General features: G+C 46.4%; 1 protein-coding gene across 4 annotated transcripts in view; it reads right to left on the reverse strand.

The window, feature by feature from the left end:
- Positions 1-20,582, reverse strand: part of NPNT (nephronectin) — a 280,509-nt gene extending 259,927 nt beyond the window's left edge. For all 4 annotated transcript variants that reach the window (XM_078676614.1, XM_078676612.1, XM_078676613.1 and 1 more), the window contains exons 1-2: positions 20,448-20,582; positions 7,413-7,513 (exon numbers count right to left, since the gene is read on the reverse strand). In XM_078676614.1, coding sequence (XP_078532740.1) covers positions 7,413-7,513; positions 20,448-20,521 — 175 coding nt within the window. In that variant the 5' untranslated portion in view covers positions 20,522-20,582. The remainder of the gene's footprint in view (positions 1-7,412; positions 7,514-20,447) is intronic.
- Between the last annotated feature and the right edge of the window lie 2,273 nt (positions 20,583-22,855).

Here is a 22,855-nt window from a genome sequence, read left to right on the forward strand (position 1 = left end):
CTGGCATTTCAGCCAAAAGTATACCCTCATCATGCTCTATTATACACTTTGAGTGGTAGACCTTTAAGAGTAAAGCTTCCACTGCAGCTCTTGCAACTTACAGCCACCCAGAACCCTTGCTGGGTTGTTTGCCACCACCTGCATGCTCATGTTAAGCCTAACATAGTTGTGCTCACACTAAATGGGGTATAGTAATATAAAATTGTGAAAAAGGCCAGCTCTTTTATAATTCTGGCATAGCACTGTACGAACATGTTACAGACCTGAGTTTGATCACCCTATTAACATTCCACATAATTCAAGAATCGAAAACAACTGTAGGAAGTGTGTCCATTAATTACCAAGACCTAAAGCTATGAGCTGCAGAGTAGACTAGTCAGAACCTAGCTATTTTTGAAGTCCCTAAATTCATTGCAGATTTCCCTAGAATAGCCTGGTATATTCAGTGTTTTTTGTACAGATGAGAAATTGTGCCATTTAATCTCAGCTTCATCCATTTTTGTTTAAGTCTTGGAGATATTTGATTGAATTTGAGTAGCTTGATGACCACAAATCTGTCATCGCCCCCACCCTTGCCTTTCTTGCTTCTCAGCATTGATTGAAGTAGTCACATAACTCTTATTACTTTTATATTTTCCGTCCTTTGAATTCAGGCAACATACTTGGGTATCCTTTTGGTTAGTGGCACTAAATAGAATATGTATCTTTTCGAGACCCAGACCTGGTTGGTATTATGTTAGGGGTTAGGGGTACATTATACAACTTCATGCTCAATTGAAACTTAGTATTTATTGGTGCATGATCATTTCAATATGGCCTTTAGATGCAGGAGTCTTTTTGATGTTTCACACAAAATTCTCCCTATGTATGTTATGCTCAGTTGTAACCTGCAATCTTGACACATTTGTGGCATTTGTTGTTGATACTGCTATCAGTATCCTGCAGGGACCTAGTAAAATGAGATGAACTAGGGTACAGTTTTATTTTATTTCGACTATATTAAAGGGATGGATTTTCATCTTTTGCCATATTATGGGTAGGAATTCTGCCAAGGATAATGAAGAAAGTAGCCTGTCAGTTATGCCGCTGCTCACTTGCAGCAGGGTTATCAAGTTGGGTTATTTTCCTAATACTTAAGACTTTTGCAACGGCTTGAGTAATATAATGAAGTCGGTCTACTTTAAAAAAACTTTACTTCTATAAACAGCAATTACTTGACTAGATTAGTGAGGTTCAACTTCTAAACCAAAAAACAAATGCCACTGAAAAAAAATATTTTTTTCCGGTACATTTAATCCGAAGTAAAACGTTAAGTTGTTCTTTTACGAGTTACAGAATGATATAACATTCTTTAATGAGAATATTATAGGGTTCCCCTTCTTTGATTTCATTCCAGTAGAATGTATTATATTTTTCTCTTGGCTACACACCAGCGGTTGTGCCACAGCTTGGCAACAAGGATAAGTGGGTATGTGACAGACTGGCATTGTACTAAACTGCACCATGAGCAAACATTTATGAAAATAAAACTGGATGTAAATCAAGCCGCATGCTAAAAATGTGCATTGTCAGATGTGTAGAGCAAGAGACATACCCACTGATTCATCAAAGACCCGTTTTGCGAGTCTTTAATAGCGATTCATAAGGAATCGCTATTAAAGACTTGCAAAATGGGATTCATGTAGGAATTGCAAAAAATATTGCGATTCCTACATGTTCCTTATTTGCGATTAGCAAATTGCTAATCGCAAATAAGGAATAACTCCCCATGCATTCCTATGGGCCTACAGGCCCATAGGAATGAATGGGGAGTTATTCCTTATTTGCGATTAGCAATTTGCTAATCGCAAATAAGGATGCGATTTCAAGGGTGCCAGGGTATCCAAAGGACACCCTGTAGCACCCCTGAAATGTGAATTTACACTGATGTTGTGCACACACATGTCCAAAGGACATGTGTGTGTGTAACATGCAACTTAGAAAAAAGCATTTAAATGCATTTTTCCAAGTTTTCGCTATTTACCACGAGGTTTGACTTCGTGGTAAATAGCGGTCCTAAATTGCGAATTTGCAATTTTTAAATGTTTCATGAATAGCATTTAAGGAATCTCTAATAGAGATTACTTAAATGCTAATCCTCGCAAATTTGCGAATTCTTTTTTAGCGATTTTTGCATTTGGGATGATGAATCCCAAATGCAAAAATTGCACTCGCAAAGGGCCAGATTCTCAGAATCTGGCCCTTTTGAGAATCTGGCCCTTTTGCGAGCGCATTTCGCTTGATGAATCTATAGAATGGAGAAAATAACAAGAGAATCGCAGCACCAGGAGGATCGTAAAATTGCGAGGAAGAAAGCAGGAATAAAAAATAACCAGAGCTTAAGAAGAGGCAAAAAGTGGAGGATGGTGGGAGTAAAAGGCATGAGGTGGAATCAAAACTAGGTAGCTGATGGCGGACAAAATGATAGGGTCCCTGAACTTAATAGTATTAGTATTACACACTGACCACTGCGTATAGCTGTCCTTGGAGTAAAGCCCCAGGCCGCGCTTGCATGGGACACGCAAACATACACATCACAACTGTGTGCAGGCCCAGCTCTGGGAACGCTGACAGCGCAGACAGGAATTCCATTCCCGCGTCTCTCTCACTGAGGGCATGGCGTCGGGGCACACCGCTTTACACAGCTGCCTGCGTCACCGAGTCCATTCACAATCCCGGGCACGGGTGTGAAACAATGTGTCTTGCACCCGAGGGACAGCGTCGCCCTTCGGGGCCGGCAGCCCCCTCCTGGACTCAGGAACGCAAGCAGCATGCCACGGACACTTCACCTTCTCCCTATCAACAGACACGGGAAAAGATTGCCTTCAAGTCACCAGTGACTTTCCATTTGTAAGCAATTGTCCACAGGCGACAATTTGTAATGCCGAGGAGTGAAGCCCGATCTATCGAGCACTGTCAGGTTGAAGGAGGAAAGTGACTCTGTAGGAGACAAAAACATGGGCACGGATCAAAGGAAGGAGCCCGTATAAAGCAATCCCAAGAAGGAAGTGAAATGTTCTTAATCTTGACAGTGCAAAAGTGGCTGAAGAAACAGGAGCCATCTTGTCTCTAAGTTAGAAGATATCGCACTGAAGGAGGCTAGGCCTATTGGTACCTTACAGTTGAGGCCTACGTCTTGGCAGGTGGACCACCAAGACCTCTTGTCGGCCGGTGTTACCGCTTTGTTCCTGGATGTGCGTGTTGCTCACCTCGTCCCACCATTCTGAACCCACAGTAAAGCGAGAACCGTTCATCTTAGAGGCGCAGCCACCACCATTCATGTAGCTTTGGAGCCGCGCACTGCTTCTTGCTTGGCAGCAGGGGGGGGCCAGTACAGCTACACTCATCAGCATCTGGTCAAGGCTGAGCATGGAGTCTCCCATGATTTGCGCAAAGGTGAGGAAGGAAGGCTTGCAGCTGGAAGTTTGTGAGGTTCACACAAAACACGGCTCGGAACCCCATCCTAAGGACATGGCAGGTAATACTTTATGGCCCTGATCATCAGGGTAAACTTGAACACCACAAGGTTTGCAGCAACTCCAGAGTAACATCTGTGGTAGGTTATATATTCACCAGAATCGTGGGAAGAGAGGACCTAGAAACAGGGAGTTTTATTGCTTGTGTAACTGCCCCCCGGCCAGCTGCTAGGTCTCAGGTAGGCCAGTCAATTCGGCAATGTCACCTTTCTGTTGGAATTTGAGCTTCCACAACAAATGCCACAATGTGGAGTGTGAACAGAAGAGTTCAGGTGTGCACCAGTTGCCTTCAAAAGGAAAACCTTGCCATGCAGCATGTCAGGGTAGTTCCTTGGATGGGCTTCTGTGCTAATCCCTGGCTCAAGGCTCAGTTGACAAGAGGTTGGGCTTCTGGAAGGCCTGGTTTCTTAAAAGTTCAAAATGGTGGCTCCATGTTGGGTCACCATTGCTTCAAGTGGGGTAGGTGACCTCACACTAACAATCCAGGGACCATATGGGTGCTGCCTCAGGTAACCAAAACATCCATTGGTTGGAGGGTGCTTCCCCGAGTCAGGGTTTGGCTGGGTAGACGTAACCGTCACTAAGGAAGTAAAAGCACACAAGCCTTCTGTCCGTGCACTGACTGCTTTTTGAGTGGGTCCTTCGGACAGAAAGGATTTTACTTTTATGAATTTTCTGCTCAGGTTTGGTTCTTTCTCTGACTTCTGCTATAGTGCTAGTAGATGTTTGTGAAGCAGCAAACCCTTCTCAGAAAGTATTTGGGCACCTGCACTGTTTGCGCCTCCTGCTGGAAGACCACTAACTGACATGCCACCCCTCCACACCTAGAGAACCAGGGCCAGATGACCCAAGGATCAACCACATCTGCAGTGGTGCAGTTCAGATAAACTATGACCTTAGTCAACTCTTCTCCCAAGGTGTGGGGACTCTCACGGGTGCACTGGTCATCCCCCTATTAAGATCCTGATTAAGTTTCAACTCCAGTTTGGGATAGTTTGTGTATATATATAATGGAACATTTCTGATGAGGCTGTCACATGGGATCCATTAAGTTTGAAGACTATTTTTCCAGCTATTTTCTCAGTGTCTGAGCTACTGATTCGATGTTGGGTCGCCAACTCTAGGAATTTAAGCCAACCTGTCAGTTAGACTTTTAAAAACTGGTCAATGTTGCCAGCCCCCACCCTCGTCTCACATTCATGAATGAGTAAAGCTCGCTGCTCAAAACACCTTGTCTGACACTACCAGCCTAATTCATCAGTCCACGATGCTGACTGGCCTGCATCTACATCCAGTGACAGACCAGTCTCACTTCTCAGTCCTGTGTGGTGCAAAATCGCAGCAAGACTTCATTTTGGTTTTCAGCGCCCTCTGTTTTCATCAAAAGGGGGAGGGGGGCATCTTCACCATCAACTAAAGTGCAAGCCTGCTCCATTCCTTAGGATATGTTTAAGAGTCGGACCATTTAAAGTGACTTTGGTTCCAGACCAATCACCACACTGTCTAAGATAAGAGGAAAACGCTTATGTATATCTATTCGGATTAACCAAGATTCTCCCAACTAGGTAAAATACAAATTGCTTTTTTTATACTTCACTACTAGGAGTTGGGGCATTTATTTGTAAGAGTACTGTTTATTGTCTTATTCTTCAATACCGTTTACAGTTACTTATGGTATAAGGGCCAGACGGGCATCCGGGAGGCATTTGTCATTTTTTAGGTCAAATAAGAGGGGCAAATATTAGGTACTTTGAAAATGGCTCTTTTCAGGGTTGCAAAGATCTGTTTTAATATCTTGCTTGAATTTTTGGGAGTATGGTTCCGTGGTAGATCGGCTTGAATCATCTTGATACAATTAAAACTTTGATTTTCACCTATTTTCATATTTGGTCAATTAATTGGTGATGTAGTATGGAATTTGGCAAGTACCTAAAAAATAAATCATCATTCCACCCCCTAGCTGGCAAAGCTGGCCACTCTCATGAATACGTCCTGCACTAGTCAATGCACACAAAAGAAACCATTAAGTCCTCTGCCCGAAAACAACCATGTATTAATCCGTGGTGACTTTTAGTGGCATCCCAGAATGAGAACACTGCACATTATGAATGGAGCATCTCCCTAGAATATCTTAAGGATCCACAGGGAAATGTAAAAAAAACAATGCAATCTCACTTTTCATAAAAAGCTTCAATCTTGAACACTCTCATTCAATCACACTGGCCTAATATTTTGGAGAACATATACATCAGCCATGAATGTCTACACACTGCACTGAATCAACCTGTTGCTCTTCATCAAGCAATTGCCCTGGAACAAAGGCCAAAAAGCTGTCAATTGGCACGCTCTCATTGGGAGACTGCCACATTCTAGATTCCGACATATCAGTCAAAATCTCTTTATCCCTATCATAAACTATGGACTGTATCTCTTCAAATGAGTCTTCTTAAGCCAAAGATAGACTTCTCTCAAAAATGTTTTTAATAATAGCAGATTGGATGCATCCCCTTTGGTGCACATTATTGCGATGTACTGGATATACTTTGCCATACATAAAGCTCAAGTTTTGGATACTACAACATAACCTAAATCCCCAAATCTCCACCTTTCTGAGATATTTGATATGAAATGTGTGGACTATTGAATGGCCTACGCATACCATTTGAGTTATATATAACAAGTGAACATATTATGGTAACATTTTATAATTGGTATTTTCTGTGGGATTAGGGGGTGTTTTTTAAATGTTAAACTAACATCGCTCAACCTCAGTAATACTGCGAACAATGCATGAGGGGAAAAAAAGCAAACGGGCTCACAGTGGGAATGTAAGCAAGTGCTCTCTGTTGAAAATGCTGCATCGACCTATGCAGAAAGAAAACTGTGGAGCATATTTACAAAGAGGTCCTGCAACCCTGTGCAAGTAAAATTGCTGCGTTGCATGTATGGAGAGAGCAGAGCTGTGCCATGTCTAGTTAGAAGTGGTGCAGTTCTGCTCTCTCCATGCACTGGCCAACTTGTGGCTGCCATGCACCAAGGCAGGCACCCTTGTGCCACAGTGCAAGGGTGTCTAGCATAGTTTTTGTGCAGGAAGGTACCCTTACTGCTCTAATTGCATTTTTCTCTTGTTGTTTGTGCTGTAGAATGCAGTGCACACGCAAAGAGGAAAAAACAAGTAGAAATGAAAACATTTCTCCTTGTTACCCCTGCCTCAGGGAGGTGCAGGATTTGGGTGCAAATCCCTTTGAGATAGGGATTTGCGTTGAAACCCATGGGGTGCTTGCACTTGAATGCCCATGTACCACCCATGGAACGCCCCCCTTGATGCAAAGAAATACACTCAACATTGCACTGCATTACTTTCGGTTATAAACCAACGCCAATCGTGATTAGTGTCGGTTTATCAATCTCAGCAGAAGATTTTGTGAGGGTTGCGTTAAAAAAGTAATGCCAAATTTGTAAATCTGGGCCTGTATGTCTCAAAGCAAAGCAAACTGCCTATAATGCCTCTGCATCATGCCAAATACTCTGCCCTCGCTCTACCAGCTGCCGAACATTGTGGCCTCAAATCTATTCATTGTCATATTTCTAAGTGTTTTATGTACAACTTCTCCCCAAGTACAATACGGCAGCTATTAGGTTGCCTAAAACACACACACCGAGTCATCTACCCCTTCTGCTCTAGGTGCAGAGTGTGGCGAGTGTCCTACGTCACGTTCACTGCGTGGATGCCCCATGCCCCGTGGGACTCTGCATAAAGCAGGTTCCCGCCCTGACCAGACAATAAGGCACGTGCAAAGCTCTGTTTACCAAATAGGCTGCGTGTGCGCGCGCGTGTGTCTACGTGTAAAAGCCCCGTCTAAGTGGCTACAAGCCCCAAGCGGTTGTGGTACTCACGCTGGCACGAGCCCCATGGCTGCCGCGCCCAACCCCAACAGCAGTCCACCCGGCCTCCGTACCGACACAGCCCTGCCGACGAAGCCATTGGTCTGGGCCACCTGTGAAAACAACATTACAAACATTAGAAAAAATCCAGACAAAAAAGAGAACAACATTTTCACATGCCCGAGCTTCCCCAATATTAGGAGAACTTTTACCATCTTTGCCTGGCTGCCCTTTGGTTTCGAGCCAAAACCTGCATTTATTTTCCTCACAACAGCTCCGAGGTGTCATTCAACAGTGCAGTTTGGGGCTCCGAGGCTTTTGTGAGCCAGCCAGCACTGACCCTGGTGACTGACCCCTAAAGCCGTCAATACCTCACCTTTCACTGCCACTGAAACCAATCGGCCCCAGGGGCACCTTCACCCTGAAATCGATACTCACACTAGATGCGGGCCACACTTCCCCGCCAGTACACGCACACCACTACGTACTAACGGCTCAACATACAAATAAACACAATAAAATTACAATAAATTCCGCAAATTCAGATTTTTGAAACTTGTATGTATTGTCTCAGATTTTGTATCCTTCTGCCTAGGCCCAGAATGCCCCAAGCACACACTGAATGGTTTGGTGAGCACATTTTCTTGACTGACGCTAATTCCAATGTTCCGGTGCCACTCACAGAGGGACGGCTGATTCGGTGTGCCAACGGACCCTTGGGTTGTGGTGCAGGGAAAGAAAATGGACTCCACTAGTCAGACGGATGAGTCATGAAAAATTGATATAATTGCGTCTCAGAGGGGCCCTAGCGCTCCGGTGCGACTGCGCCTACTGCACTCCTGGTAGCTAAGCCCCTGGACGCGTGCCCACATAGGCTTCCTTCCCGCTTTTTAGGACATGGGTGAAATTCGGCTAAGTGACGATGAGCCCAAATGGATGAATGAATAAACCATTTATACAGCACTCAGTTGCCAAAAGGGCACCCCAGCACTAGGTAGCACATCAAGAAGATCAAAGGAGGGCTACTTGGAGCAGAATAACCATATTTTCATATTGTGGTTTGAAACCCTGGACCGTTGAGGAGCTGCAGATGGAAAGAGGAAGCTTGTTGTTCCACATTTTAGGAGCCAGGACGGAGAAAGAGCGTCCACCCACCCCAGCAGGCTCCAATCCGGGAACTTGCAGCACAAGCTGGCTGCCTGAACTCAAAGATCTTGAGGGGAGAAGGGGAATGACTCTATACCGCAGGTATTAGGAGCCTTTCATGTGGCAGGCTCTAGATGTCAACAGTACAAATGTAAACAAGATGGCCTTATGCACTGAGGGACAGTTTATGGTTCTCAGATGGGAGGTCGTAGGTTCCTATCTAGGATGATTGTGAAGAAGTTTACTGCTGCATTTTGCACAAATTGCAATTAGCGGATCAGATCTCAGGGAGGTGAAGATATGAAATGTTAGCATAGTTCAGGTGCGAGGTGATAATTTTCAATGTTTAATCTTTCTGGAAGCACAAAGCATGACCCTGTCGCCCCCCTCACCTAAGGGCGAAAAGAAATATCTTTGTCAAGTTTTATGCCACGATTCTGACCACATTTCCCGGGGCAGGGGGAACCTCTGGTTCAGAAGGCCACCAAGTAGGTGCCCAGATAGACATCGAACACTTAAAAAGCAGTATTTCGGTTCTCTCTGAATTAAGCTCTATGCAACTTTTCTTCATCTGTTCCACTACTTTAATTCAGCAGGAATTAAAAGCATCCTTCAGCAGCTCGCTGTTGACCTCTTGAAAGGAGCATATGAGCTGGGTGTCATCTGCATATTGCAAAAAACACAGTTGATGGACAGAATGTAGAACAATGTCATACATTCACCCCAGTACAAGGATCTGGGCCTAAATCCATCGTTTTTTTGCACTCCACACCACCCTGGGTTAGACACTGGCTATATGCAAATCAGCTCTGACCCTGTGCCTCATGGGAACAGTCCAGTCCGAACTACCAAGCCATGTCTTTCCCAGACCGGAATCAAGCATCCAAGGACCGGTTTCTGGCTATCAGCCTTCATTCAGCCTGGATAGCTTGACTCCAGTGGTGTGGAGAGCCTGGGACTCACGTCTGAGCATACCCAGTCCACTCGGGGTGAAAATTGCAAAAAACACAGTTGATGGACAGAATGTAGAACAATGTCATACATTCACCCCAGTACAAGGATCTGGCCCTAAATCCATCGTTTTTTTGCACTCCACACCACCCTGGGCTAGACACTGGCTATATGCAAATCAGCTCTGACCCTGTGCCTCATGGGAACAGTCCAGTCCGAACTACCAAGCCATGTCTTTCCCAGACCGTAATCAAGCATCCAAGGACCGGTTTCTGGCTATCAGCCTTCATTCAGCCTGGATAGCTTGACTCCAGTGGTGTGGAGAGCCTGGGACTCACGTCTGAGCATACCCAGCCCACTCGGGGTGAAAATTGCAAAAAACACAGTTGATGGACAGAATGTAGAACAATGTCATACATTCACCCCAGTACAAGGATCTGGGCCTAAATCCATCGTATTTTTGCACTCCACACCACCCTGGGTTAGACACTGGCTATATGCAAATCAGCTCTGACCCTGTGCCTCATGGGAAAAGTCCAGTCCGAACTACCAAGCCATGTCTTTCCCAGGCCGGAATCAAGCATCCAAGGACCGGTTTCTGGCTATCAGCCTTCATTCAGCCTGGATAGCTTGACTCCAGTGGTGTGGAGAGCCTGGGACTCACGTCTGAGCATACCCAGCCCACTCGGGGTGAAAATTGCAAAAAACACAGTTGATGGACAGAATGTAGAACAATGTCATACATTCACCCCAGTACAAGGATCTGGGCCTAAATCCATCATTTTTTTGCACTCCACACCACCCTGGGTTAGACACTGGCTATATGCAAATCAGCTCTGACCCTGTGCCTCATGGGAACAGTCCAGTCCGAACTACCAAGCCATGTCTTTCCCAGACCGGAATCAAGCATCCAAGGACCGGTTTCTGGCTATCAGCCTTCATTCAGCCTGGATAGCTTGACTCCAGTGGTGTGGAGAGCCTGGGACTCACGTCTGAGCATACCCAGCCCACTCGGGTGAAAATTGCAAAAAACACAGTTGATGGACAGAATGTAGAACAATGTCATACATTCATCCCAGTACAAGGATCTGGACCTAAATCCATCGTTTTTTTGCACTCCACACCACCCTGGGTTAGACACTGGCTGTATGCAAATCAGCTCTGACCCTGTAACTCATGGGAACAGTCCAGTCCGAACTACCAAACCATGTCTTTCCCAGACCGGAATCAAGCATCCAAGGACCGGTTTCTGGCTATCAGCCTTCATTCAGCCTGGATAGCTTGACTCCAGTGGTGTGGAGAGCCTGGGACTCACATCTGAGCATACCCAGCCCACTCGGTGTGAAAATTGCAAAAAACACAGTTGATGGACAGAATGTAGAACAATGTCATACATTCACCCCAGTACAAGGATCTGGGCCTAAATCCATCGTTTTTTTGCACTCCACACCACCCTGGGTTAGACACTGGCTATAAGCAAATCAGCTCTGACCCTGTGCCTCATGGGAACAGTCCAGTGCAAACTACCAAGCCATGTCTTTCCCAGACCGGAATCAAGCATCCAAAGACTGGTTTCTGGCTATCAGCCTTCATTCAGCCTGGATAGCTTGACTCCAGTGGTGTGGAGAGCCTGGGACTCACGTCTGAGCATACCCAGCCCACTCGGGGTGAACATTGCAAAAAACACAGTTGATGGACAGAATGTAGAACAATGTCATACATTCACCCCAGTACAAGGATCTGGGCCTAAATCCATCGTTTTTTGCACTCCACACCACCCTGGGTTAGACACTGGCTATATGCAAATCAGCTCTGACCCTGTGCCTCATGGGAACAGTCCAGTCCGAACTACCAAGCCATGTCTTTCCCAGACCGGAATCAAGCATCCAAGGACCGGTGTCTAACCCAGGGTGGTGTGGAGTGCAAAAAAACGATGGATTTAGGCCCCGATCCTTGTACTGGGGTGAATGTATGACATTGTTCTACATTCTGTCCATCAACTGTGTTTTTTGCAATTGTCACCCCGAGTGGGCTGGGTATGCTCAGACGTGAGTCCCAGGCTCTCCACACCACTGGAGTCAAGCTATCCAGGCTGAAAGAAGGCTGATAGCCAGAAACCGGTCCTTGGATGCTTGATTCCGGTCTGGGAAAGACATGGCTTGGTAGTTCGGACTGGACTGTTCCCATGAGGCACAGGGTCAGAGCTGATTTGCATATAGCCAGTGTCTAACCCAGGGTGGTGTGGAGTGCAAAAAAACGATGGTTTTAGGCCCAGATCCTTGTACTGGGGTGAATGTATGACATTGTTCTACATTCTGTCCATCAACTGTGTTTTTTGCAATTGTCACCCCGAGTGGGCTGGGTATGCTCAGACGTGAGTCCCAGGCTCTCCACACCACTGGAGTCAAGCTATCCAGGCTGAATGAAGGCTGATAGCCAGAAACCGGTCCTTGGATGCTTGATTCCAGTCTGGGAAAGACATGGCTTGGTAGTTCGGACTGGACTGTTCCCATGAGGCACAGGGTCAGAGCTGATTTGCATATAGCCAGTGTCTAACCCAGGGTGGTGTGGAGTGCAAAAAAACGATGGATTTAGGCCCAGATCCTTGTACTGGGGTGAATGTATGACCTTGTTCTACATTCTGTCCATCAACTGTGTTTTTTGCAATTGTCACCCCGAGTGGGCTGGGTATGCTCAGACGTGAGTCCCAGGCTCTCCACACCACTGGAGTCAAGCTATTCAGGCTGAATGAAGGCTGATAGCCAGAAACCGGTCCTTGGATGCTTGATTCCGGTCTGGGAAAGACATGGCTTGGTAGTTCGGACTGGACTGTTCCCATGAGGCACAGGGTCAGAGCTGATTTGCATATAGCCAGTGTCTAACCCAGGGTGGTGTGGAGTGCAAAAAAACGATGGATTTAGGCCAGATCCTTGTACTGGGGTGAATGTATGACATTGTTCTACATTCTGTCCATCAACTGTGTTTTTTGCAATTGTCACCCCGAGTGGGCTGGGTATGCTCAGACGTGAGTCCCAGGCTCTCCACACCACTCGAGTCAAGCTATCCAGGCTGAATGAAGGCTGATAGCCAGAAACCGGTCTTTGGATGCTTGATTCCGGTCTGGGAAAGACATGGCTTGGTAGTTCGGACTGGACTGTTCCCATGAGGCACAGGGTCAGTGCTGATTTGCATATAGCCAGTGTCTAACCCAGGGTGGTGTGGAGTGCAAAAAAACGATGGATTTAGGCCCAGATCCTTGTACTGGGGTGAATGTATGACATTGTTCTACATTCTGTCCATCAACTGTGTTTTTTGCAATTGTCATCTGCATATGACACCTGTCATCTGCATATGACACCCTCTTCAAATCGAAAGATTGGATGACATCCGCCAGAGGAGCCAAATAGACATTAATTAAAGAAGAGCTCAAAGCTGAGCTCTGCTGGGCCCCGTGCTTTTAAAGGCTTGGTTACAGAGGAGAGAGGTACAGAAGCTTCCCATTCCTAACCTCTTTGGTGTTACAGACCTTCCCAAAGTTGTAGGCCGCAAAGTAAGCCTGTTTGAAGCCAACAGAGGCCAAGGACTACAAAGCTGATGGTGTGTTAGTCAAACTATTTATAAATGCAAAAAATCGTCATCCATAGTACAAGCCAGGACAATATTTTCACAACTCCCATATGCAGTGCTTGAAATAGAAAAACAGAAGTGCAAGTACTGTGTACCAGAGTTCCAGCTTGTTTCTGAGAAGTGCAGGTATTTTCCAATTAAAAGTATTACATTTCTCTCGAGAAGTGCCGATACTCTCCCTCCTAAAATAAAAAAGTGCTGGTACTCAGTACCAGCCCATTTAAAGCACTGCCCATATGTGGATTCCTATACCTTCCAGTGAGCAAACCCTGTGAAGGAAGCTGGTTTACCAAAGTATCAGCACCAAATTAGGGATTCCTCCCAATAGCCCTCATGGCTAACTCCACAAAAATGTGTGGGAGCAAGGACCACACCCCACTCAACTAGAGTCACCGGCTTCCAGGTCATTAATGCACAACTTGGTGATGAAGCATCTGTCATTACACCAGCATCTGGAGGGTTGAAGAGAACCAGAAGATGCAGATAACATTTGCAATGCAAGATATGTCAGGGTCACTGGAATTATACGGTAGGAGATAACCAAATTATTTAGCGGGGTGACCACATTATATGGCAACAAAAGACATATTATGTGGCATAATACAGCACATTTTGTTTTAGTATTGACTATTTTGTCCATTTTATATATGTTAACACAGTCTGGGCAAAGGTTTCACCTAATTAAAATCAGTTTCATGTTTAAATACTGCAATCAGCAATTGAACAGTGACCAGATAACTAATGGTGTAAAGAAACTTGAGGGGGGCCCCTTGCAAGGTACATTGAGGGACCCCTGTTCTGGATTTATTCAGGAGCTCTCAGGACAGACTACTGTGCTGAGGGGGCCCCCAGCAGATTGGGGCACCCCCGCACCGCAGGGGCCCGTATTACTCCATTGCAGATAACCTTTGGAAAGGGCCTGCCGCTGTGCATCAACACGCGTGGCAGCACATTTAGAAACATACTTTGTTAAAATCTACAAATTATGCAGCAGATGATGGATTATGTTGCAAGGGCTACAAATCCATAATTATGTGGAGAACTCGGTAGACAAAAAATGACAGTTACAAAGGCACTCGATACGAGTATGCAACATAGCGCTTGTGGGATTTATCGGTATGCAAGTGTTATGAGAGTTTGACTCCAGAGCACCATGCAGGCAGCCGCTTAAATTATGAGCATGTTAGCTCAAGCAGGTGTGTTGGAATGGCTCTAGGTTGAGGAGACAGTATTTGTCTGAATCCTTGAGTAGAGGGACATGAGACTAGCTGGGAGGATGGTCCAGTCGGTGGGCCAAGCAACTAGGATGAGTGACTGTGGAAGAAGTGGTGGTGGGTTTAGCGTGAAACAGAAGGTGACTTTTACCAGAACACAGTGATCAAATAGGAGTCTGGTGGGGGATGAAGTCAGCAAGATCGAGTAGGCCAGGTCATGAATCACCTTGATAAACAGTCTGAGGAGCCATACATGGGTCCTGGTGCAGGCATAAGCCAACGTCCTTGCTGTCGCTAATTGGAGGCGGATTGGTGGTGTTGGTGATTATGAAGTACACATACTGCAAAATTGCTAAGTTTGTTAGGGGGGAAGCAGGCTTTTCAGAAGATTTTGTGAGGCTCTGGTCGCAGATATAATGTGGGGCACTAATCTGGTTTTATGGCAACACTTAATGGCGGCTAAGGTTACTCTCCTTAATGATAATACACCAATACAAACTGCAAAGCCAATTTTCTGTGGCACATAGTAGCTGTGACTTACTTTGAAATGTACTTCACAATGTACCTGTTTTCACATATCCATATCCAGGGGCTGCATCTTTCTGAAAATGGTTTGTTCCATTTCACTTAAAGCGCTCTAATATTGGCATAATGTGGTCCGTGGTAACGAAAACTCATAAATGAATAAATAGCAGAAAGTGAGTTACATTTTCCAAGGTGCAGACTGGACACAGCCAGTGGCGAACTACTTTTGGGATATCACTATCAGATTTGATTTTATCTGGGATGTTAGTAAGGCGCTCCAATCGACCCTACAGTGGTCTCTAAGTGCTTAATATATTCATTTCATGCACAGGCCAGTGGGGTAATGAAAAAATAGAAATTTCTGCTTCTGGCTGAAATACCCGGGGTAGGCGGTGGTGCATCTAAACAACCCTCAATCCCAAATTGGCCTTTCCCTAGACCTACAACTAAATTAACTTCTATAGACAACTAGCTAGCATCAAATAAGCAGCTGTGTCTCTGTTGTCCATTTTAAAACAACGGCCCCCATCGACTCCCAGCATTGCTTTCTATTGCCTTTACATAGAGCTTCATATCTGTGAGGAGGCATTGAAGCACTTTGGTGAATGGATAGCATTCAACTATATACATTTTGGGCGGTGTGTGAGATCCTACAAGTATGAAACTGAACTTAAATTCTCTGACCCGGTGAGATCAAAAAATTTCACTGTATGCACATTCTTGCCCAGTGATTTGATAGCAACAAGAAAATACTAGTATAGGCAAAGCCAAGAGGCCTAGTCTTTGCAAGCACGCAATGTTTTCTTTACCAAACATTTAAAATAGTCATTACAAGTAATAATAAAAAGTAAAAGTGCTACGTTGTAAGGGTTGAATGTATATGCTCACAAAAAAAATAAGTTCAACAATGACCACTAACAAAAATAAATGTAAAACATGAAATTAATGCAGGAATAAAAGCAGACATTGGTATGGCCGCCCTGGCACTGGAATAGACTTAAGGGGAGAGAAAGACCGCAGGAGTATACTTTTATTAAATATTTTTTGAAAACACAAGGCTGCCACACAAATATAGCTTACACTGGGCCAAACCTTAAAAAAGAAAGGGGGCCTTCCATAGCAAAAGGTTTCAGGAACAAAAACCCATTATGCAAGCGGAATCTATTACAGAATAAAGAGCACTGGTTTTTCCCTCTCCGTCTGCATGTTTGGCGAAGGCCCCGGTGCTAGTGGACTTGTCCTCGTAGTGAAGAGGCGTTTTTGGGCGGAAGATCAAACAACAAAAGAACTGTGAAAGAATGTTATGGGCTTATGTTTTGTGCATCATTAACAATGTGCAGAATGCATTTTTACACTTGATTTTACAAGTATACACTGATGTAGTTCTGTTGCTTTTGGAACTAATCTTCTTTGATGTGTAGAAGTGAGTTTTTCTGATATGTTAACTGGGCCCCATTTAAACAGAAACTCAATCTTGACCAAGATGGAAGTCATCTGTCACTCATCCTACTTCCCAACCTCCACCACCTCCCGCCCACTTTCTCTCTTCACAAGTTCCGTAGCGCATAGTCAAACTGAAATGCACTGGTTTATTTCCACTGTTATTTTCATTCTGCTCTTGATGAACCTTACCCAATTCAATGCCAACTTTAAACATTTACCACGGTCCTATTGTTTGTTCACTGTGTCCTATTCATTCACATAACATGTTACTGTTAATGTATCATGTTTTTTTCGAGCATCTCTGGACGACATTAATTCACATAGTGGAATAGTGATTGAGTGGTAACGCAGTGTGACGTTTATCTTTCACGTGCTCTAATTTGTTTAAGAAATGCTACATTTGCTCTCACCACAGTGAATCTGCAGATCCAGTAATTTCATATGTTAGAATAATATACATTTTTTAAACTTGATTTTTGGGGAGAGTTTAAAGACTTTCCTGAAGGCTTGGATGCTGCGAGGGTTCTGTCCGTTTTATTCTTGATTTTGTTGCCCATTCAGGGCTTAGAATAATTTCAGATTTTTGCATTCTCTGTATTACTCTACATCGAGAACATTCATGGCATTGACTGTTCCGCTTTATTTACAATCTGATTATAAAACCCTCGAACTTTGATTTGATCTAGAACTCAAATATTGAGTGGGCACAATTATTTAATTAATTGTGAGATTTTGCTGTTTTGGGGGGGGGGGGGGAGTATGCCATAACACGGCACCACATTCCCTCGGGGAATTGAGGATTAACACTGTCTCCGAACTAGTGAAATATAGGAACTCTGATATAGGTATTTTTGGGGTATCTAAATCTTGGGGGTACTGTTTTGCTCCCACAGGTTGAGAATGAGAAGGTAGGTACTTTGGGCTAGATGTACAAAAAGGCTGCTCGCCAAAGCAACAATCCTGCCAAGCCACGAAGCAGTAACAACAGCTCTGCTACACAGTAGTACCCTAGTTCTGTCACCCATCACAGTAACAGAAGCTCTTCTCCAAACATAAGAACAGCCAAACAGTGCCACGCGGTACACAAGCGACCCAATTCTGTCAGGTAGCACAGTGGAAGCTGCTCCCTGCCTCAAAGCACTGGCAACCCCTCAATTCCTGGCAGGCACAGCGCCCACAGTTATGTACACAGCACTGACAGCTCTGTTACAGCGCGCAGAAGCAACTGGCTCCAGCAGCAAGCATTAAAGGACTGTGCCCAACACGTCAAAACATCCCAGACGTGGCACATCCCAGAATTTGCCACAGATAAAACTAACCCCCCACCAGCACTGACCACCATGTGTGCTCAATCTAGGTTGAGTGACAACGTAACGCTGCCTGGCAGACTAACTTTAGGTTGGTTCGGACTCTTACAGCCTATTGGTAATTTCAGACCTATACACAATGTGTATAGGTCTGAAATTACCACATTTAGTTCCGCCGGGGCTTCTTACAGCCGTGGGCACAAGATCACACATTCAAAAAAAGATAACTTCTGGCGCTGGGATGGGGGCATCTTTCAAATATGCCTGGGGTGGCGGCGATGGTTTATGAGACGAGGTCGGTGTGTACCGTCTTGCATGCGTATACCCCACTTCTGAGGGAGAGCACAGCTGTGTAAAAGCTGCGGTGTGCGAGATTAGAAAACAGACACACGGAAGCAGCCCCCCTCATAAAATACCCAGGGCTGGCCAAGCGCGCCTGCTCTCGCGTGTGCGTCTGACAGCCCCTCTTCCACCCTTGTTATAAACACATTCCTGTTCTCTGGCACTTTCCTCCCCCCTTCCCTCGACGAGTTCATGCCTGAACTTGAGCGGCGGCGCTTCCCACCCCCGGTAACTCTCGGGGCTGGGACGGCCCTTCCGAGCTGAGCATGTGGGAGAGTCAGCGCCGGGAGCAGTGGCGCAGCCAATACCCACGGCTGCTGTTTGCGCTGTGAAAGACAACAATAATCAGGGCTCTCTGGGCCCCGGTGCCACTGCACCTGCTGCATCAGCGGAAGCTACGCCCCCGACCATAAGCTGCTGTGCTCCCCACTGGGCCAGGTCCTTTGCTGGATGTGATACAATCCTGGGGTTATCCCCCGGCGAGCTAGAGGGTCTCCCCCTCCCCCCCCCCCCCATCTCCCCGCAGGAGGCTGGCATAAGCAGCAGCACCGGCGTCCATGAGTCTTATGTTTCCAGTGCACCCCAAATATAGTTCTTCTTTTCCCTCCAACTGGGGGAAGGAATATAATTTCCTTGCGACGTATTGGACCCGTTGAGGTGAAAGTGTGCTGCCCACGATCACACGTGTAGTCAATTTAATAGGTAAAGATTGAAACATGTCTTCAGGGGGGCACCCCGAAAACTAGTTGTAAACCTTCGTGTCCTGATAAAAGAATACTGAAGTCAACAACGCTCATGTTCCACAACAATCAAGTAAACACAGCCATATCTCTGTACATGTATTTAACAGCTCTGCGCCGAGTGATATAAGAAGCTAGTAGGCAATAGAATTAGATGCCAGGCGAGACAACCTTATCACTCTGGATCCACCCCAAGCATTGGTTATGCCACTCTGCGTCTAGTACACACTACTGACACTAAACTAGCACACAACGAACCGCAGAACCGGCAGCTGAGATATATAATAACACAAGATTATGGCAAAGCTCAAATGAAACAAGAAGAGAGGGGGCACGGGAAGCTGCACCCACAGGGTGTCCTAGGGAATGAGGGCACGTCCTCCCCGCTTCATATCTTGGGAAAGAGTGTAACTCACTATCGCACACCTCAACACCACACAAGCAGAACGCCTAGGAATGCAGGCAGCCGGGAGCACTCGGGTGCTCTGGAGGGAAATATGCTAAATGCACTTGTACAGCGCTTAGTACCGCGTGCATAATCCGCAGCGCTTAAATGATTCGTAGACGCAGATAACAGCAAGATCAGGGAAGACAGAGACGAAAAATTCACATTAGTTGCTAATCCCGATTACTGATCTGTGGGGTGTTCAGTTGAATGTGTAACATGGAGCGGTGCTGAGGACAACTGCGGGACCCGAAACATGAGAGCAGCCCGGGGGTGCAGGGATCGGGGAGTCCCTCCCTCTAACGGTGCCATCTGCGGCCCGGGTCCCCGAAGCGAGACCGGGGTGGGACTGCTTGGCAGAGGGGCGCTGCGTGCCTCTTGTAGGGGGTGGAAGGTGGTGCAAAAGTAGGTATCAAAGGTAGGTGCCCCTGACCAAGGACCCCCAGAAGCGCACACAGGTGAGATGAGGCGCGCATTATTTGACCTCTGCACAAAACGCATTGGCAGAGAGGCATGTTATTGTTTTAAAAAAATGTTTTAAATGTCGGCGTGCGAGTTTGGCTGACTCTCTGAAAAAAAGAGTAAAACAGTCTGTAGAAAACAAGTCGGCAATGGGTGAAAGGTAGGGGGGGGGGTTCAGAAAAGTAACGGACGGTGTCACTCCTCACCCAAGAGCCAGGAGGGAACGAGGGGGCAGGGAGGGCCCGTGGGCAGGGGAGGTGAGGTTCAGGAGCTAGAGGTGGGCAGGGGAGGCGCTGGGGCACTCGGGGGTAGACTAGAGCCCTCGGTAAGAGGACGAGGTGAGACCCACCGGCCCGGGGCAGTCGGTGGCTGCGGGTCCCTCTGAGGAGGGGGCGCGGAGGGAGGTCTTTGGTGCGAACCTCTGGGCCCTCCCGGTAGACACCTCCACCCAGGAATTATTCGCCAATAAATTACCCTGCCGCCGTCTGACAGAAAGCCCGCTCCGCAGCGAGCGCGAGCCCACCCTTAGAAGCACCTGCGCTGGTCTCGTGGCGAGCCCACCCTTAGAAGCACATGCGCTGGTCTCGTGGCGAGCCCACCCTTAGAAGCACCTGCTGGGAGCGCACTCACGCGCCGGTCTCGCGCCTGGGGCGCAGGTGCCTCGCGCCTCTGGCCCCAGACACCTGCCGCGAGGCAGCGGCACTTCAGATGGTACCAGCCCTGCAGCCCAGCCCCACAGAGCCAGGGACACCCCTGCCGGCGAGCAGCGCCAACCCACCCCCCACCGCCTGGAGGGAGTGCACCCCTGGCAGTACCAACCCCGGCAGTGCCCCCGCGCCCCTCACCTGCCGTCGAAGTCGGCCCGAGCGGGCGGCAGCAGACGGAGCCCGCAGAGGGCCAGCAGCAGCAGGAGCTCCATGGTGTCTCTCTCCACACACCCCGTCCCGGCACCGACGCGCCCGCCGCTGCCCTCAGACTCTGAGCACTGAGGAGCGCCGCCCCCTCCGGGAGAAGGATCCCCCAGGCCGCGGCCTCCCGGGCCCGCCCACCGCCACACCCACCGCGGAGCGGCACCCGGCACGCGCGGCTCAGGGCGGGGGCACCCTGGAGACCCGCACACCCGGCCCACCACACGCACTCGCACAGCAACCTGCACACCCCACCGCGGCTACACCACTCTGAAGGCCAAGGCGACCGGTGGCGCAGCACCACACACACCCGTCTACAGCCCTCAGAAGACCACACAGCACCCAGCATGCCCGTCCCACCACTGGTACTGCACACTGAATGAATCGGCTACTGATGGCACAGCGTCACACGCACCCCGCATACAGCTCTCAGAAAACCCCGCACAGCGCTTGGACGGCACCCTGCACATCCCCTCACACAGACCTTACACACCGCCAGCACAGCGTCCGATCCGGCCACCGCGGACAGCAACACCTGGGCAGACCTCATTAGCCGATAGGACAGCACCCAGCCTGTCCCGGAGTTACCCAGGACCACCGGCAAGAATGCATTTTGCAAAGTAGATTCCGGCTTTACAACGGTCTACATGGAAACATCTCCCCCGGTCCCCCCGTGACCATGGTTATAGGTTCAAATGACGATGAAAAGCAAATGAATATACGGAGAGAAAAGAATGCTGTAAGGGTCCATATAGTATCAATCAATCAACCAGGGTCTTTTAGTCTAAAAGTATTTATGCCTCTTCTACTGATATTGTACAGATTTGATTTTGAACCTAAATGTTATTTTGCTCCTAAATTTGAAACAACACTCTTTCTTACTTTGCAGGAAAGGTGTTTTTAAACTGAGAATGTTTTTGCACGTAAATGGGATCTACACGCCTAAAAGCTTTTCAAGCTCATGCTCTTGCACCAAGGGTGATTTTGCATTTTAATGTGCCATCAGCCAAATGTAAAGCCATGCTTCTATAGACCTTCTACAAGAAAAGTGACATCTTACTACTGCGTTGTCTTTCTCTACTGAGCAATACCTCATGGCTGCATGATGAGATTGTCCTATATTGCAAATGTCACTCAACACCAACAGCTTAAATGCTTTTCTTTTTATGTTAATATGGCCAATTGACCAATCCAGACCCAACTCCAGTATGCATTTACAACACCACAGAGTTTCTATCTATCCTCAAATACTAAACAGAATCCTGACAGCCAACCCGTAAACCTTAATCAGTGACAAATACCATAGTTTTAGACTGCGCTTCGTTAAATCCAACCTACACTCTTCAACATATAAACTATGCCTATTCTTCTTAGTCCCAAATAATTAAAAAGTCCCTGATTGGGAACATTGCTATCTCAAGTTATCACAACCAGAAATGTGAGCTGCACATCACCCTTTATTAAAATTAGATTGTCAAGATCCAGTCCTTGAATATCAACCTCCATCTATTCACTAATTTGTTAGATACCTGTGTGCCACAAAAACCTTCTAAAATGTCTAGAGACATCACCATTATTGGCACGCTCACCATCTCTACTGACTACAAGACAACTACTCACCCTTCTCCATTCACCCAGCTCTCCATTGCCACCCACTCATCAGGGAACCAAAAGAAGACAACATAAAGCCAGTACATATCAAGGTAGTTGGCATCAAAAACCTGAAACAAGTTTATTTCTATACTGACACTGTCTGAAATATCAACAAGGCCCAGATCTAAAGCCTACAGGTTGTGGACCGGACAATACATATGGAGAGGTAATATAAATAAGTATGCCCAGTTTGTTACAGTCAAATAAAAGTCTATATGAAATGCACACATTTTAATCCAAAAGAAATTGCCATCCTGGATACATAATTGGGAAAACTCATTTTCTTAACCAAGAGGATGACTACCATTGTTTTTTAACTCCAAGAATATTATCCGAGATACACTCCCCGAATGAACGATTAATATCTATCTGTAATAACTTACAGACCTAAAAAGATATGTCCTTGCTGCAGCTTTATCTGACTAAATTGTGATCCTGAAGAAGGTACACGTTATTACATATTGCACCGTAACACGTCAACCATACTTATTTATTGTCTGATACCATCACCAGCAAGGTTTTGATCATAATAAAATTGTTTCATTGCACCTACAAATATCCACAAACTGTATATCTGTTTATGACATGTCACTATGTATTTTTCGTATTTCAGCAAATTTATTAATTGATATTTATCTTGGGAAATGTAATCTGTTTGAGATGTTTTGATTGTATGAGGTAAGAATTAACTG

The sequence above is a fragment of the Lissotriton helveticus genome, chromosome 2_1 (genome assembly GCF_964261635.1).
Source record: "Lissotriton helveticus chromosome 2_1, aLisHel1.1, whole genome shotgun sequence".
NCBI classification, from domain to species: domain Eukaryota; kingdom Metazoa; phylum Chordata; class Amphibia; order Caudata; family Salamandridae; genus Lissotriton; species Lissotriton helveticus.